The sequence below is a fragment of the Mixophyes fleayi genome, chromosome 4, assembly GCF_038048845.1.
Source record: "Mixophyes fleayi isolate aMixFle1 chromosome 4, aMixFle1.hap1, whole genome shotgun sequence".
Taxonomy (NCBI): Eukaryota; Metazoa; Chordata; class Amphibia; order Anura; family Limnodynastidae; genus Mixophyes; species Mixophyes fleayi.
The window spans coordinates 256,046,977-256,063,940 of record NC_134405.1 but is presented as its reverse complement, the minus strand read 5'-3'; the positions used below and the strand labels follow the sequence as shown (position 1 = coordinate 256,063,940).

Below are 16,964 nucleotides of genomic sequence, written 5' to 3'. Positions count from 1 at the left end.
CATATATATGCAATTCATGTGTTTTTTATATGCTTTAAGAATTTTTTATATTATTTGCATGTAAGTGTACCTTTGCTCTACATGGTCCTTATTGTTTATGTGTTTACTTATGCCTAGCTAGACAGTTTATATGCATGTTTTCAACTATCATACATGCATTACTATCTCTTTGCATACTTTTGCTAGTCCACTTTGATTCAAGGCATATTTACATATGTTTGTGTTTTAATACCATATTAAACATTTGTATTCAGTATCTCTGCGCAACTCCATGTCTTTCTTGATGACTAGCTGGTCATGCTGTAAGTATTCCTGAAAAACCTTACTCTCCAACAGCAACCTAAGAAGTTTTCAGCTTTCAGTACATTGGCTCTGAAAAATCACATTAGATTAGTGTCACAAGAACTTCTGCCCCTACCCGAAGACTAATTTCAATAATGCATAAGGAACTTAAGACATAGAGAAAATAACTGAATTTTTCTAAGGTCAGTGTGTGGTAATAACTGCACACTGCAATTAGGCTTTTGCACAGGCTATAATAATAAGATATTTTTTTCCCAACTGCCTGATGGATCCTTTTTAAGACTGGTCCTGTCCATGGTGCTGAAATAACAGAGACTACCATTCTTTTGTACAAATGGTTATTTGGAACTATATTTCCAGTACAGAGAAACATTCCTAAATAAATCAATGTCATGTTGCATGATTTGTCTCCAGGCCTTTCTTTCATATTTATTTTGTAGAATTACTGAGGATCAAAGTAATCTTAATCAAGGATTCTGTTCCTAAAGCAAAAACACTCCCAAATTCCTATTCAAAAAGCTAAGTATAAAGTACTGAACCAAACAGGCATTTAGGGAGGAGCATCAAAAGAGTCTTCTGCATTTAGTCTGAAGTACTAAATGAGCCCTTGCATTCATTTTAGCTGTTGCATAAATTCTCATGAAAATGGAAAAATATAGAATATCTAGTTGCCAAAGTCTAAACAATAAACAGCAACCATTAGACAAGGGGTTAGCACACTGACTAGCTAAAGATGAGCATTGTTTAACTGGTTTCCTACAAGATTACTTATCTGGTCTTCTGATTGCAAAAGTGTTCCTGTAGCTACCTGCTCCATAGTCATTATTACATTACATTACTTATTTCACAACACATCATGTCATGCATTATATAAACCAGACATTAAACATTTTGCCTAGGGTACACAATCACAATCACAGAATGTATTGGTTGTACTTTGATGCATTCAGCCCCATTGACTCAAAGGCAAGTAGTAACTAGCCCCATCTAGCCAAGGAGAAGGATACCTTTTGCTTATCCTATGATGACCAATATAGTAGCCACTTGCCTGCATATTTTTTTATTTCATGTTATTTAGTATTTTTCATTATTTTATATGCATTGCTGAAATAGCTATGATGGGCATTGCTCCTACATAGTAAGAAGGGGTTAAATAGCAGTTGTTAAATAAAATAACAAAAATTGAGGAACCATTTAAAAGGGTAACTGCTAATTTCATTGGCACCCATTTAATAGCACATGTGATAAATGAATGGAGGTGGATAACTGTGCTGAGTTGATTAACAAAGAAAACAAACATATATATTTTACTAAGGGCTTTTCCTTATGTAAATAATGAAATACATTCTAATGGGTGTGAAATGAGCTGGAGTGCACAGGAGGGTGAGTGTGTTTTTGTGAGGGGGGTGCATGATACTAGCAGCTTAATAACATATGGGCCATAGCTGTCCCTTTGAACAATAGAAAACGCCATTTTTATTCTTAGGGTGGAATTGCCTTCTGTCTTGTCACAGTAGACCATTCTCTTGTCTCCTGCCCAGTCATGGATGTGACAAACCTTTGACCTTTTATTTATATATGTGAATTATGTGACCTCTACTGTGCATTATTTCTAGTGTAAATAAGCTCATTTTTTCCAAACTTTTTTTAAATAATGCAAACCCTCAATTCCTTTAATGAGATGACCACCTCTGAACTCTTTAAAGGTCTAGTGAGATGCAGTACACATACACTTTAAACAGAAACAACTAGAATGCATTAATTGAAAATACAATGTTATCTAGAGAGCAGCACCACCATAAAAACTATACTTATTTAAAACACATTAGACTTGGAAAGAAATAAAGTATGATAGAATAGCAAATGGAAGCAAATCGAGGCATTGTATAGCTGCTACGATTCTTGCTGTATGCCAATGAATATTGATATCAGAGATTCATTATGATAAAATACCTATAAAATGTGCATTCTCGCACAGTCTGTCAATTATGTTATGCAGAAATTTGAATACGGAAGAATTTCCATCTGATTAGCAGGATTTAGGAGAAATTGCTTTGCCGGCTAAAGCAAAGAGATGAAATTGCACCATTCCCCATTTCATGCTGTCACCTCCCCGCCACTAGTTAAAAGGGAAGATATTAGCAATATATTGAACCAGACATTCACTGCAAGCCCAACAGCGTAGAGACGCTTGTCCTCTTGCTCCACCGAGAGCAGAACATAATCAAAGCAAAATCAATTTTTCTCATGTGCCCCTCTGAACCCAAAAAAGTTATCTCTTCTGTCTAGGATGGATATATGGAAAAAGTGCACCACATATACAAACCATTGAACATTGTTTTATGTGATGACCTTACAAAACAAAATCTCTTATTGAACATACTACCTCAAAAGTGTTTGATAGGAAGTTCATTAGTTTGCTACACAAAAAGTGCAACTTGTCAGGTTCTAATTCATTACTTATTGTAATATTGATGCATTTTACTGTTTTATAGATATATTTTATTAGATTTATCATATCATAGTACATCCACGCTATTTATCGAAATGATTTGTAAATGTTCCATACTGTATACTTGAGCAATCCCTTTAAAAAGAAATCTTGATTTTGGAACACTGGTATATATGCTTGTTCTACAAATGAAGTCGTTGTTTATGCTCAGCTGTACTAATACAATTGGGTACTTTTTTTTTATAACACTGTAAAATCAAACTTTTACACGCGGAAGCTAATAATGGCATTTCATATACTTCTTGACTGTACAATACAGCAATGTCAATCATTTGGGTTAATTCCCCGTGCTAGATCTACACACTCTGCCTACATCCCGCTGACCTACACATTACAAGCGTTCTCGTCTATTAAACAAACATTTTGTTAGCACCACACGTCACGGGGCGCATCTTTGATCCTGTAAAGCTTGCCTTCCTCGGGCTACTTACTGTAGCTATAGCCTGGTAAATTGCAGCACGCCTGCGCACACTAGCTGGACCTATTCTTGGCATGCTGGCTGTAAGATGAGTGAAGAAGCAGGTGGGGAGAGAGAGAGAGAGAGGGAGAGGGAGAGAGAGCTAGAGAGGAGCTCTGTCATTGAAAATAGCTCACTTTAACAGTAGCAAGACACCGAGACATCCCTGAATTTATTTCAGGGCTGCCTACCTGCCAGGTGAGCAAGATGATGACTATGAACGGTAAGCAGCCGTTCACCATGCACCCAATCCTCCAAGAGCCCAAGTATTCCAACCTGCACTCCAGCTCAGAGGCTATGCGCAGGGTCTGCCTTCCAACCCCTCAGGTATGTAGATCAAACATAATTACTGCTTTAAGGCACATTTTTTGACAGGCACTTGCTTAATGTTTTTTTCATGCCATCAGAACAATTGCATATCTCTGAACCTTTCTTTCTGTCTCTCTCCCTCTCTTTCTTTCTCCCTCAGTACCTCTCCCCCTCTCTTGTCTCAGATCCACATGTCTATCCAAGCAAAGCTTCTGCCTTCATATTAATTTTTATGACCTGAGCTTTGAGGAGGAATCTGTGTGCTTGAAAATGTTTTTTAATCCTGACTTGACAGTATTCCCCACTGACACCAATATGCGCATTCTTGCTTGCAGCTCCAGGGCAATATATTTGGAGGCTTTGATGAGAGTCTGCTGGCCCGCGCTGAAGCTCTGGCGGCTGTTGATATTGTCTCACACGGCAAAAATCATCATTTCAAACCAGACATAACCTACCATACCATGAGCAGTGTCCCATGCACTTCTACCTCCTCAACAGTGCCCATCTCCCATCCCTCCACGCTGACAACGCACCCTCATCATTCAGTGCACCAATGCTTGGAAGGGGATCTGCTAGACCATATCTCACCTACTTTGACTGTAAGTGGCATGGGGACAGCTGACCACACAGTGATGTCCTCGCAGATCCATCCACATCACCTGAGTGCCATGGGACACCTGCATCAGGCCATGGGAATGGGCCACCCTCACTCTGTGTCTGCTCACAATGGGATGTCCTGCATTAACGACGTGGAGTCAGATCCAAGGGAGTTGGAAGCATTTGCTGAAAGATTCAAACAGAGGAGGATAAAACTTGGAGTTACACAGGCAGATGTTGGATCAGCTTTGGCCAATCTCAAAATCCCAGGTGTTGGGTCTCTAAGCCAGAGCACCATCTGCAGGTTTGAATCCTTGACCCTATCCCACAACAACATGATAGCCCTGAAACCTGTCCTCCAAGCTTGGCTGGAAGAAGCTGAGGCTGCTTACAGAGAGAAGAACACAAAACCGGAGCTCTTCAATGGCAGTGAACGAAAACGCAAACGCACTTCTATTGCTGCGCCAGAGAAGAGGTCCCTAGAAGCTTACTTTTCAATCCAACCCAGACCCTCTTCTGAGAAAATTGCAGCCATTGCTGAGAAACTGGACCTTAAAAAGAATGTGGTTCGAGTCTGGTTTTGCAATCAAAGACAAAAACAAAAAAGGATGAAATATTCTGCAGTCCATTAACTGTGGGGATTTGCAGACCCTTGACTTTTAGTAGAGATATAATTCAAAAGAGCAGGGATCTTTATCGAGAACTTCTGAGGACTTGCAGTAAATTAACACAAGAAGCCATCCATTTACTTGTTTGTTTTCCCCTCTATCTAAAGTCTGTGCTATACAGCCACAAATATAAAAGAGCAGATTATGGATGATGGTACCTAAAGAAACTGGTTTTCCTGCTAGGTGCAGTAATATCATCATACTTATCATTCCCCACTTCCGCATCAGGGTTCTCCTCTCTCAGCTGTATTGGTAGTAACGCTGTCTTGTTGTACCAATACATTGCAATAAACATAACAAGTCTAACACTTTGGTAAATTAAAATGCTTGCCATGCCTGTTCGTGTATATTCCCTTTACTTAGATCTTTACAGTGTTAAACAGTTCTATTTTATAAGGGTACTAGATCTTACTTGGCCCCTTTGCACCCAAAATCTTAGCAGCAAATGGTAAGTTTCACTTTAACAATTAACTTTCACAAGCACAGTATAAAGGGGGTATTTTTTTGTTGCTTGAGCGCGATTCTTTTATCTTCCCAGCAGCTACAAAAATGATAAATAATAAATAAGAGCCGCAAAGCAGTTTTCAGCTGGGGGTTTCTGTTTTCATTTATTGTTTCTACGATTCTCACACCAGATGTAATGACTGGTACTTAAACAAGTCTCCAATTTATTTTTAATTTGGGAGATGTGCACAGAATTGACTGATTTGTGCGGGCACGTCACAGCTGATTGTACTATACACTGTGTTTAGAATTACACTGTGGCTGTCGTGGTTATCTAATCTAATGTCTGTAGCTAAGTGACGATCAATATGCAACAGTTTGTTTTCTGCCTCTACTGACACTCGTTTTTTCGTTCTTCTTTTATTTCACCTCTGTATTATACACCATGAAAACAAAAATCAGGTCCTTTTGTAAATTCTTCATTTAAATATCCCCAACCCCTCGTCCTCTATGCATTATTCTATGTCACTGTATTTTGTGAAGTTCATGTGTTTGCGTGTGAATATATTTTGTTCTTTGAATACAACCTGAAGTTAAAAAAAGTGTTTTATTCCCACAAATCAAACTCTGCAATAAATACTTTATTTTTGAACTCTACGCAGTTTTTATAATTGTGATATGTAATATGCATCAAGATGTGTGAAGTTAATTGTGACAGTAATAACACATTTTATTGGTAGACTTTAGCATAAGAGGCACGAAGATAGATAGATAATAGATAGATAGATAGATAGATAGATAGATAGATAGATAGATCTGAGGAACATAGAGATGTATAGATAAAAAGTTGTTTAATACAGACAGCTGCATTTTACAATTGTAAGATCAACGACCACAAATCTAAAATTCGGACGCTAGTTTATTATACATATTCAATAACAAAAACGTAATTAGCAAAATCTTCTTTTTCCAAGCACAACAATCAAATCGGTGTAGAATGAGTTTTCGCCACCTTTCAGGAATGATTACATGTATATTATTATTATTAATAAAATAATAATATTACAATTATTATTAAAATTATTATGTTGCTATACAGATTTATTTTAGTTTCTAATTCCTGATACAAATATAATGCTTCTATTAATGTTTACATTTATAATAGTCCATTGTGATTCCCTTTTCTGAATCACGGTACTAAAATAAAATAATGTGACAATAGCTAAGATATTAGTACTACTTACTATCAAAAGGAAAATTATTTATCTGACAGCTCAGGCGTTTATTAAATAATGCCGATAGAGAATGAGACTATAATCTCAGAAAACACACGAGTCCGACAATTGGTTATGAAGGAATGCGATTTGTAAAGTTTGTATAGGTGCAAATTCATTATCAGATGATGATGATAAAAGTTCATTTGTAATTCTCTGTTCTAAACTAGGCGTTTTATTCATGAGTCCCAGAAGCTTCTCTAAGATTAAAAATTAATGCTCACAGCACAAGCATCTTCTGAATATTTCACTGTAGCATTTCCATGAGTGTCAAACATCAAACCTCACATCACGAAGAAAAGAGACTATTCAGACTTAAGAAGAAGAAAAATTCAGGTTGGCAACTCATTATTTTAATATTCTGATCTCCTCTGAGTTATTCGTGTAATATGCCTGCTTGTGCAGTATGTTTAATCACCCCAATGATTTTCTTTTTCCAATCAGATGTGCTTTAATAATAAATGTCCTTATGCCATTACATTATATTGTGGGTTTCGAAAATTTTAAATAAGCCTAATGCAATATTAATTGGGTATAGTGGTATAAAATAACAGGGAATAGAGTCCACGCTTCATATGAGACTTCACCCGTGTCCACCAGGATTTCAGGGTATACATCGGGGATTTTCTACGCAGGTAAGAAAACTCATTATTTGCGCTATACTTTATGTTGTTCCTTTATAAAGGCTCCTGCAGCGACAACTGTTAGATGGAGGGAAAACAGTTAATGGACTCAACTGAGTATCTTCTTTTTGATAGATTTGTTAGAATTTTTTTGGGCTATTTATATTTTTCAGAATCCACTACTATTCCTCATCCCAGTAGTACTAAATTATAATTTAGGTGAATGTGACTACCGTTATATATACCGTAATAAGGCACCTGGCAATTAAATAGGAAATGCCATTTTTTATTTAACACTTCTCTTGACAATTGGTATAAATTTTGCTGTGTTTTTAATTATTTTTTAATTTCAACAATTAATAATAAACTACATAGACATGTTTTTTTTCTATAATTGCAGTTGGCATTTACTGATACGATGTATTGAAATGTATACTTAAGTATATATTTGAGCTCAGCTCTCTAAATGTATAATACATTTTTGTTGTTCCACAAGATTATTTAAGGACATATTATGTTTATGGGAATGAGCTGTAATTTAATATTATAGATTAACAACACGCTTTACGTCTGCCTTAGAAAGAAGCGAGAAGGACATTATAAGAAGTTTAGCTACAGTATTAAAATGAGTTGGTGAAGTAAGCATTCACTGTTTATAGAGGGCATCTAACCTGATGATAAACAGAAATTCTCGATTTTTAATAATATTCATATTATTTTATCATACATGGCTCCAACCCTATACAGTGTTATATCGTTCTCTCCTAGAGCTTGTCTATGTATTGATGTCATTTACTGGAGGTGATACAACGACTTGAGCCAAAATGATTGATTTTCAGAGAATGCCTACAGAACTCTACTCTAGTCCATTATATGTTTATAAAGTAACCGCAGTCGGGATCACAGAGGCGCAGCTACCTGGCAGATCTAAAAACTATGGATTATACTCTACAGATTAGATAACTGTGAGAAACCATTAGACTACAAAAAATATTTTGTTATATGGGAAACTATATTTTGGTTTTGGCTGTAAAAAAGAATATACAATAAATAAAGCAGGAGAATGGTCCTCTCATAATACAATTAAGGCTTTGCTGTAATATTGCTACATGTACATATTATATTCAGAGTCACATATGACAATTTCTCATGTACTTTTTTTTACCCCAAAAAACATGTACCTGATATGATGTATAACACATTTATTTATTGTGTACCTATATACTTTCTTTGGTACTTTCATCTAGTCTTTTAAAAGCTATGTTGTTATGAAATATATTGATATGTGGATGTGATAGTGGAGAAATTTAAATAAAAACTACAACCTAGCTTTAGAAACTTGGAAGATAAACATATTGGTTCTGCACCAAACTACAGGATTGTGCATCTCTGGCTTCCAACTAGACACAGATAAATACAATCTCTATACATCATCAATCAGGCCCATAAAGGCTTACTTTATATGCACTCAATTTCCACCAAACCAAAACTAATTGCATGCATACCTCTAGGCCACTCAGGGATCTGATCAATTAGTCATTAGGCACTCCATTAGAAGGGTTTTAAGCTTGCTAGTATAAATGTCCACTGTCAATTTGCTTGTAATTGAGTGAATCAAAAAGATCCAGCTATTAGCACACAAACATGAATGATGTATACCAAGTTTTATTATACAAAATATTAATCTATTACAGCATGTATTTTTATTTCTGAGTCCCCCTGCTATCATTAGAAGACAATGTAAGACACTTTCTGGCTTTGGATATTTTATTGCTACTTGCAAGCAATTATTATGAGTCTAAATTTGTGACACAGGAAATATGATCTTAGTATGTTGGACTTCCTCATCATGAGTGCTGGTATTATTTATCTGCCCATATTCTATGCATAAAGATGACATGTAAAATACACAGATCAGAAGTGACAAGAGACCAGGGTATGGGATGACACAAAGATCATTATAATAGCAATTAGCCATTTTTATTAGGGGTGTGCACCGGCCACTTTTGGGGTTTTGGGTTTTGGGTTTTGGGTTCTGATTAGCTTGAGGTTTTGGGTTCTGATTTATTTTGCCAAAAAACCCCACGAAAGGTTTTGGTTCTGATTTTGGGTTTTGGGTTCTGATTTTTTTTTAAAAAAGCATAAAAATTGCTAAAATCCTTACACTTCACAATATTATTTTTAGTCCAAAAGGTTGCACCGAGGTAGCTGGATGTCTAAGCTAAGCGACACAAGTGGGCGGCACAAACACGTGGCCCATCTAGGAGTGGCACTGCAGTGGCAGACAGGATGGCAGTTTGCAAGAGTTTGCTAGAGGTGCAAGATGGAATTGTCCTTGGGCCCTCCCACCCACCCTGATGTTGTTGAAATAGGACATTCGCACTTTAACAAACCAATCAGGAACAGTGAACGTAGTTTAATCTCTGGTACTAATATTTCTGGACTGCAGGAACAGTGAACGTAGTTTAATCTCTGGTACTAATATTTCTGGACTGCAGGAACAGTGAACGTAGTTTAATCTCTGGTACTAATATTTCTGGACTGCAGGACTATCACTGATCGAGATCGTGGAGGAAATTGACGAGGAGGGTGTTGCTGGTGTGGATACAACAGGACCAAGGGATTTAGGTGTCCCTGGACTGCTGACGGTCCTAGCCACAGGTCCTGAACTAAACACTGAATTATGAAGGTTCTTCAGGTGACGTATAAGGGAGGTTGTCCCTAGGTGGCCAAGATCCTTACCCCTGCTTATTTGAGCTTTACATAAGGAACATATGGCAATACATTTGTTGCCCGGATTGGGATAGAAATAACTCCAGACTGAAGAGGTGCATTTTTTGGTGTTCTGCCCAGGCATGACGATGGGCTTTTTCATCCCATGGACAACAACTGTTTCCCCCCCTGGTGCCTCATTTAAGATAACCACATCAGCATCCTCCTCGTCAAGTTCCTCTTCAGCGACAGCTACATCAATATCCTCCTCCCGGTGTACAACATTCACACCTTCATTAGCCAAATCTGTAACTGGACTGTGGGTGATCCTTCCAGCATATGCAGAGGGCGTGCTGCAAATGGTGGAAGGAGCCACCTCTTCCCCTACAGTGATGGGAAGGTCAGGCTTCGCAACCACCAACACCCTTGGACTTGCCTTGGGGATTTGTGATGTCATCTGTTTAGAAGGCAGAGTTGTTTGCTGTGTTGTTGATGACAGCTTAACTCTCTTAAGGGGGGAGGAGGAGGGCTTAGATCCTTGGGTGAAGCTGAACCACTAGTCCTGAACACAGGCCAGGGCCTAAGCCGTTCCTGCCACTCCGTGTCGTAAATGGCATATTGGCAAGTTTACGTTTCTCCTCAGATGTTTTTAATTTCCTTTTTTTGCTAATTTTAGTGAACTTTGGGTTTTTGGATTTTACATGCCCTCTACTAGGAGATTGGGCATCGCCCTTGGCAGACGACGTTGATGGCATTTCATCGTCTATGTCATGACTAGTGGCAGCAGCTTCAGCATTAGGAGGAAGTGGTTCTTGATCTTTCCCTACTTTATCCTCCAAATTTTGGTACTCCATTATATGCAGCACAAGAGAGCATACCCCTAAACCACACACACACGGCAAAGGCTTTACAAATTATCTGCGGCACAGGAGAGTACCACTGGACTGGAGTTATACAGCAGTACATATTTTTTGGTACAGCAACAACAGTGAACGTAGTTTGACTTTGAAATAGCAGTACCTATTTTTTGGTACAGCAGCAACAGTAAACGTAGTTTGACTTTGAAATAGCAGTACCTATTTTTTGGTACAGCAGCAACAGTGAACGGAGTTTATATAAACTATATAACGTATTTTTATATATTGCAGTACTAATATTTCTTGACTGCAGGAACAGTGAACCTATTCATATATTGCAGTATAAATTTTTAGAGACTTTTTTTTATAATTTTTTTATATTTTTTTAAAATTATTTTTGTATAAGTTTTTTAAATTTTTTTAAAATTATTTTTGTAAAAGTTTTTTATAATTTTTTTTTTATTTTTTTAGAACTTTTTAATAATTTTGAAATAACAATGCCCTTAGCAGAACAGAGCACAGGACACAGGCAGCACCACTGGACTCAGCACAAGATCTTAAAGGAAACCACTGAAAAGCAGGACAGGATCTCCCTAACTACAACCTCCCTCACGAGTGATCGCAGCCAGAATGAAGATGGCGGCCGCGAGCGGTGAATTTATGACATCCGAGTCTCGCGAGATCCGACGCGAGACTTGGATGTCATAGCCTCGTTTCGGATTTTTTTTGCAGGCGGAAATACCCACTAATCACTCATTTTTATTATGTAATGATGTCATGTAAATTATACTATTATAATCTAATAATAGTCAAATTACCATGGAGTTAACAATTATGCCATACTTACTTTATTATAAATAACTAACACACCCCTATACCAATCAGCCACAACATTAAAACCACCTGCCTAATATTGTATAGCACTCCCTTTTGCTGCTAAAACAGCTCTGACCCATTAAGGCATGGACCCCAGAAGACCTCTGAAGATGTCCTGTGGTATCTGGCACCAAGACATTAACAGCAGATCCTTTAAGTCATGTAAGTTGCGAGGTAGGGCCTCCATGGCTCAGACTTGGTTTTCCAAGTCCATGTTTTATGTGGCTCCTGTATAGTTAACAAGAACTTAGTTTGCATATAGAGGCAGTATAGTACAAGTGCGGAGAGGGGAATGGGAAGGATTCTGTGATAAAGAGAACAGGCTATGGGCAAATTTTGGATATGAAAAAAATCAGATCTCTTCATAAATAATTATCAATAAAAACTAATGGCCTTTCATACATTTTTGTAAACTGGAGCTATGTGGTCATCCCTGTAGATCACCACTGGTGCTGAATGATCCTTCTGTAAATCACTTCTGGAACAGGCCTCTTTAATGGGATAAGATGGGGAGTTTCATAAATGAAGTGTAGCAGTAGAGAAGTCCTGGAGTTGTGAGTCACAACAGTATTCCCTGATGCCAGTGGCCTTTTTCAGCGGGATAATGCTCCCTGCCACACTGCAAAAATTGTTTAGGAATAGTTGGAGGAACATGACAAAGAGTTCAAGGTATTGACTTAGCCTCCAAATTCCCCAGATCTCAATCCGATAGAGCACCTGTGGGATGTGCTGGAAAACCAAGTCTGAGCCATGGAGGCCCTACCTCTCGGAACTTAGAGGACTTAAAGGATCTGCTGCTAATGTTTTATTGTCAGATACCACAAAATCACATCTAATCATGTTCCACCATTGACGATAATGAACACTCACCCCTATTCAAAGCACTCCTAAGCAAAAGCTATCAAATCCTGCTGGCGGCACTTAATGCTGCTTAGGTATACAACAACTACAACACTTAGGTATACAACAAAGGTTACTTCTTTCAATGCCTTTCTGCTAAATGGTTGTCATTTGTGCACCACTAAAACATTCAGCTGCAAGTCACCTGGTCTTCTTTAAAGCTGGGTACACACTACACTGTTTTCGTCCAATAATCGGCTCAAACTGCCGACATACGACCGCTCGTTCAAAAGTCAGGTCAGTGTGTGCTGTGACACGATGGTCGAAAGTCTGCCCAAGTGCACGATTCTCGCCTCATTTGATTGGTCGTACCGTTTAATATTTTCGTTCCAATCTCGTTTCCGCTGTGCAGTGTGTATAAACTTCCGACAGATCCACGACAATCCTCCGATACTTCCTCGACCTGGGGGGCGTGTGTATGTTAATTTTTATGTCAATCCCAGTCCCACGTGGTGCGTAATCCGCACATCACTGTGTTTTGTATCGATGTATATTGCACCTGTCTGGCTGCAGACCATTAGACTTGTGTAAAGCACGTGTGTTATTACCCTTTGCATCTATGTCGGCAATGTATTCATATTTACTCTTTATACACTTATACCTTTATAACCTATTAAAGTTATATTAACCTTTATTAACCTATAATTGTGAATTACCCAGAATAAATGACACAGTGTTCAAGCAACATTTTTATTGCAAGAAAAAGGTACAAAAATTGTAGCAAACACAGCTGTCAGAAAGATCCGCATGAGAAGTGAGGCGCCCATACCAATCGCAGAGCTGAATACTGCAGAGTATTATTTTTAAGTTATTTTTAAAGGTGCTACCGGTTTGTGGCAGAACAGGTCTTGATGTCGTTTCTATTCCCTTTGATTTCTTTATCTACGAAACAAGGAAATAAAAAATGTTTATCATTTAACTTCTATATCTGTAATTTATATTCTACAACATAAATACTCTCATTTTCTTACCTTTCACACTGCTCGAGATCAGTTTATATTTATATTTTGGTCCCTGTGGCGAAATCGCAATAGTAGCGGGCTTAACCTCTGAGCATTCTGGAAAACAGGCGCCATTTTGGTTATTATAACGGTACAGGTATGTGCCCAAAGCATTTACATGTCTACACATGTTCACTGAAATACCTTCGTGTAGAACTTCTTTAGTATATTTTTCTTGTTTTTCTAATTTCTCCTTGTTTGCTAACATTAGTGGTATCAGTGGTATCTAAACACGCCTTCTCACCATTAGATCTTCGTTCTGACATAAAAAAATTAGGTTATAAATTAGCATTTTACATTGCTTTATGTGACACTACATCTACACTACAGGTACACTACATCTGCTACTGACCTTTTTTAATGTCGTTGTCGTCCTGGTCCAGTACTTTGACCATCATCTCCACCGCTCTTGGGCTCATTGTATTTGCTTTTTGCTCCAACATTTTTTGGCCCTTCCAGCCAGGGCCGCCATCAGGGGGGTACGAGGGGTACTGTTGTACCGGGCCCGGGCTCACCAGGGGGCCCGGTAAAACAGCTCAGCAAAGACTTACCTGGGGCCCGCCGCTGGTCTCCGCTATTCTGTCTTCAGCCTGGCTGTCACCGTGACAGCCAGGCACCAGGATCCGATCGCAGGGGTGGAGGAATCATTCCCCCCGCGATCATGTGACCCCTGCGATCTGGGCCCGATTTTTTCTGAAGGCGTCCCTGCTTCCAGCACCATCTCTGACTCTATCTCCATCTCCGTCTCCATAGCTGCAACCCCCACTGACACCTTCTCCTCACCCGCAACCCCCACTGACATCTTCTCCTCACCCGCAACCCCCACTGTCACTTTCTCACTCGCCATCTTCTGACGCTCCTCGGCGCCAAACAGGTTCCGCTGTCATTTTATTCACTCAGACATGGGCATTTGTTTCTGCTGTGGACCAATCAGCGATGATGCACGCCGAGAATGGAGCATTCCATTACATACGAAGAGGTTTTATTATTAGGGAATATTCATTGCATTCCACTTTAGCAGTTAAATGTTTTTCTAAATGTAATGTATATTGCTAAACTTCTATTTTATAGAAATGAAGGGAGTTAACTATAGCTAAAGCTCTGCCCCTTTATGCTAATGTCTTCAGTATCTCGTACATTTCCCCGCAAATGTCGCTGCAGTGTGAACGGAATTTAAATCATTGTTCACGACAAGATGGCTGTAAAAAGTCGCTAACGGGACGACCGCTCTTCCCTTTCTCGTCCTAAACAAGGCTAGTGTGTATGCAGTCCATGGACCGAGCGATCTGACCACCGATCGCATGTAAAATTGCTCGGCATAAAAAGTTGGTCGAAATTTCTGTAGTGTGTACCCAGCTTTAGTGATCACTTCATAATTGTATTACTTTACAGCATAATGTCTTGGGCACTTTTAGGTTCTGCTGAGGCTCCATTTGTCCAACAGAGCACATTTTATCTAGCACTGTTTATGCTCGATTCTCTTTTGCAGACTGGCTTTCTCCAGACCACACAGAATCAGAGCTGTTAGGTACATAGAAAACTGACCCAGTAGTAGCTCTCCACACCGACACCTCAACTGTTTTCCAAATTGAGCTATCAGACTGTACTTTGCTCAATCCCGGGCTGGCTTCCGCTATAACTCACAGCTCTTCTGATGTGTGGTCTGGATTAAATGCTCTCTCCTGGGCCTATGGGAAACTCTTTTTTTGCTAACAACATAGTGCACAAGCAGCAATGCAGAAAAAGCAATAAAATGACATCAGAAAACCTGGTGATGGGTCTGGTGAAATATATAATTTGTGAAAAACATTATATTTTAATATTTATTTTGCTAGTAGATTGCTATTAAGCTTAAAATAAGGGTGGCCTTACCAACATAATGAGTTACATAGTACTATTGTTTCTATATGTTGTGAAGCATACTGTATATGCAAAAGTTATTCTGCATAGACCATTTTTTTGTTCTATATTTATTTATTTATTTAAATATTATTGTGAGAACTTCCTTTGTCATTTCTCTGCTGAGTTACAATTTGTACCAACAATTAGCAACAGAACAGTGACCAAATGATTATAAAAATGTTAGGATGCTTACTTGCCATTAGCAAGCTATGACATACGAAAAAGCTTCTTTGACATAGGAGAAATCTATAAATCAAAAATGTATTTATGCAAAAGCTGGTGCTGTAGATAAGATGTATAGATGCTATTTTTATTATCTGGAAAGGATTTTTAGAAGGTTTTGTATACTATATCTCTGAGATTAATATGAAATGAGTTTAATTTGAAATTTACATTCACATTGGACAAAGAAAAATAGAATTTTATGATTTGGTATAGATGTATTGACACATATACCAAAGTGGATAACAATAGCTATTTAGATTATTCCAGCTGTCATTGTTAAAGCAACAAGGACAATATCCCTAGATACCAGGTAAGAGGGTTAAGAGAATTTGTATCAAACTGGAATTAATTGTAGAAGTACAAAATATTGTCAGGTCTAGTGTATTACATTATAAGAAAAAATAAGAGTGACTGAAGCATATTAGGCTTTTGTTTCGCTCTTTGTTAGATGAATTAAAATTAAAATTATTAATAAAATTATCTCAAGGACATTAGAAAAACATTGGTCCTTTTTAAGACTTGATCCTATCCTGTCAGGACATACCCAAAAATTCCACTACTATTTTTAAAAGAGCCAGAAGGTTAAATTCATATTTGTCACCCAGTTTTTTTTTAAGAAAGATAAGTGAACCACTATCGCTGTAATCATTGTAAAGTGTGCAGATACTGTCACCAGGAAACCTAGGTTTGGTCTAAGAGACTATTAAAGTTCTGTATACTGGAAAATATATGAAATACTATTCATAATGTAGATAATCACAGAGTCCCTAGACACTTTTTCAAATGTCATAAGGCTGATATGATCAATATTAAAAACCATTAAGCATATTACCATGGATACCAGGGAGGGATAGACTCCTTAAACTGGCCAAAGTATATATACTTCTAAAAAGTATTTTAGAGGTAAGTATATATAGCTAGTCACTTTTTAGTAATACATATGAGGAATAGTTTTATGTTTGTTAGGGTGCTTTAGTTTAAGATTCATTGACTAGGATTTGCACTTCCTTTTTGGTCAATACAAACACACCTGCCATTCTCACTCTCTGAGATTTGTGAACATTCAGGGCCTGATTTAGAGCCAGACACAAGTCCATGTTTTCAGTGCAAAAAGCACTTTTGGCCAAAGATCCATCTTAGTTTGTACTCCGACTGAGACGGATCTCGAGGTTGCTCCTCTCTGTGCTTAGAGTGGTGGAACAGGGGAGGTAGTGGGCGAGCCTAGCAATGTAAAGGTGTGTTCACGCTCTTTACATGCTATTTTGAGTTGAAAGCAACCACAGATAGGTCTTTATGAGACACAT

The 16,964-nt window shown here is 38.1% G+C and overlaps 1 protein-coding gene across 1 annotated transcript; it reads left to right on the top strand.

Moving 5' to 3' along the window:
* Nucleotides 1–3,265: 3,265 nt before the first annotated feature.
* POU4F3 (POU class 4 homeobox 3) lies at nucleotides 3,266–5,918 on the top strand. The gene is made up of 2 exons (XM_075205350.1): nucleotides 3,266–3,599; nucleotides 3,917–5,918. The coding sequence occupies exons 1-2, from the start codon at nucleotides 3,480–3,482 to the stop codon at nucleotides 4,808–4,810; spliced, it is 1,014 nt and encodes a 337-aa protein (XP_075061451.1). The 5' UTR covers nucleotides 3,266–3,479; the 3' UTR covers nucleotides 4,811–5,918.
* The last annotated feature ends 11,046 nt before the right edge of the window (nucleotides 5,919–16,964 follow it).

Coding starts and splice junctions, on each gene's coding strand:
- POU4F3 (XM_075205350.1), top strand. CDS start 3,480: ATGATGACTATGAACGGTAAGCAGCCGTTCACCATGCACCCAATCCTC. Junction 3,600..3,916: donor TCTGCCTTCCAACCCCTCAG/GTATGTAGATCA, acceptor TCTTGCTTGCAG/CTCCAGGGCAATATATTTGG.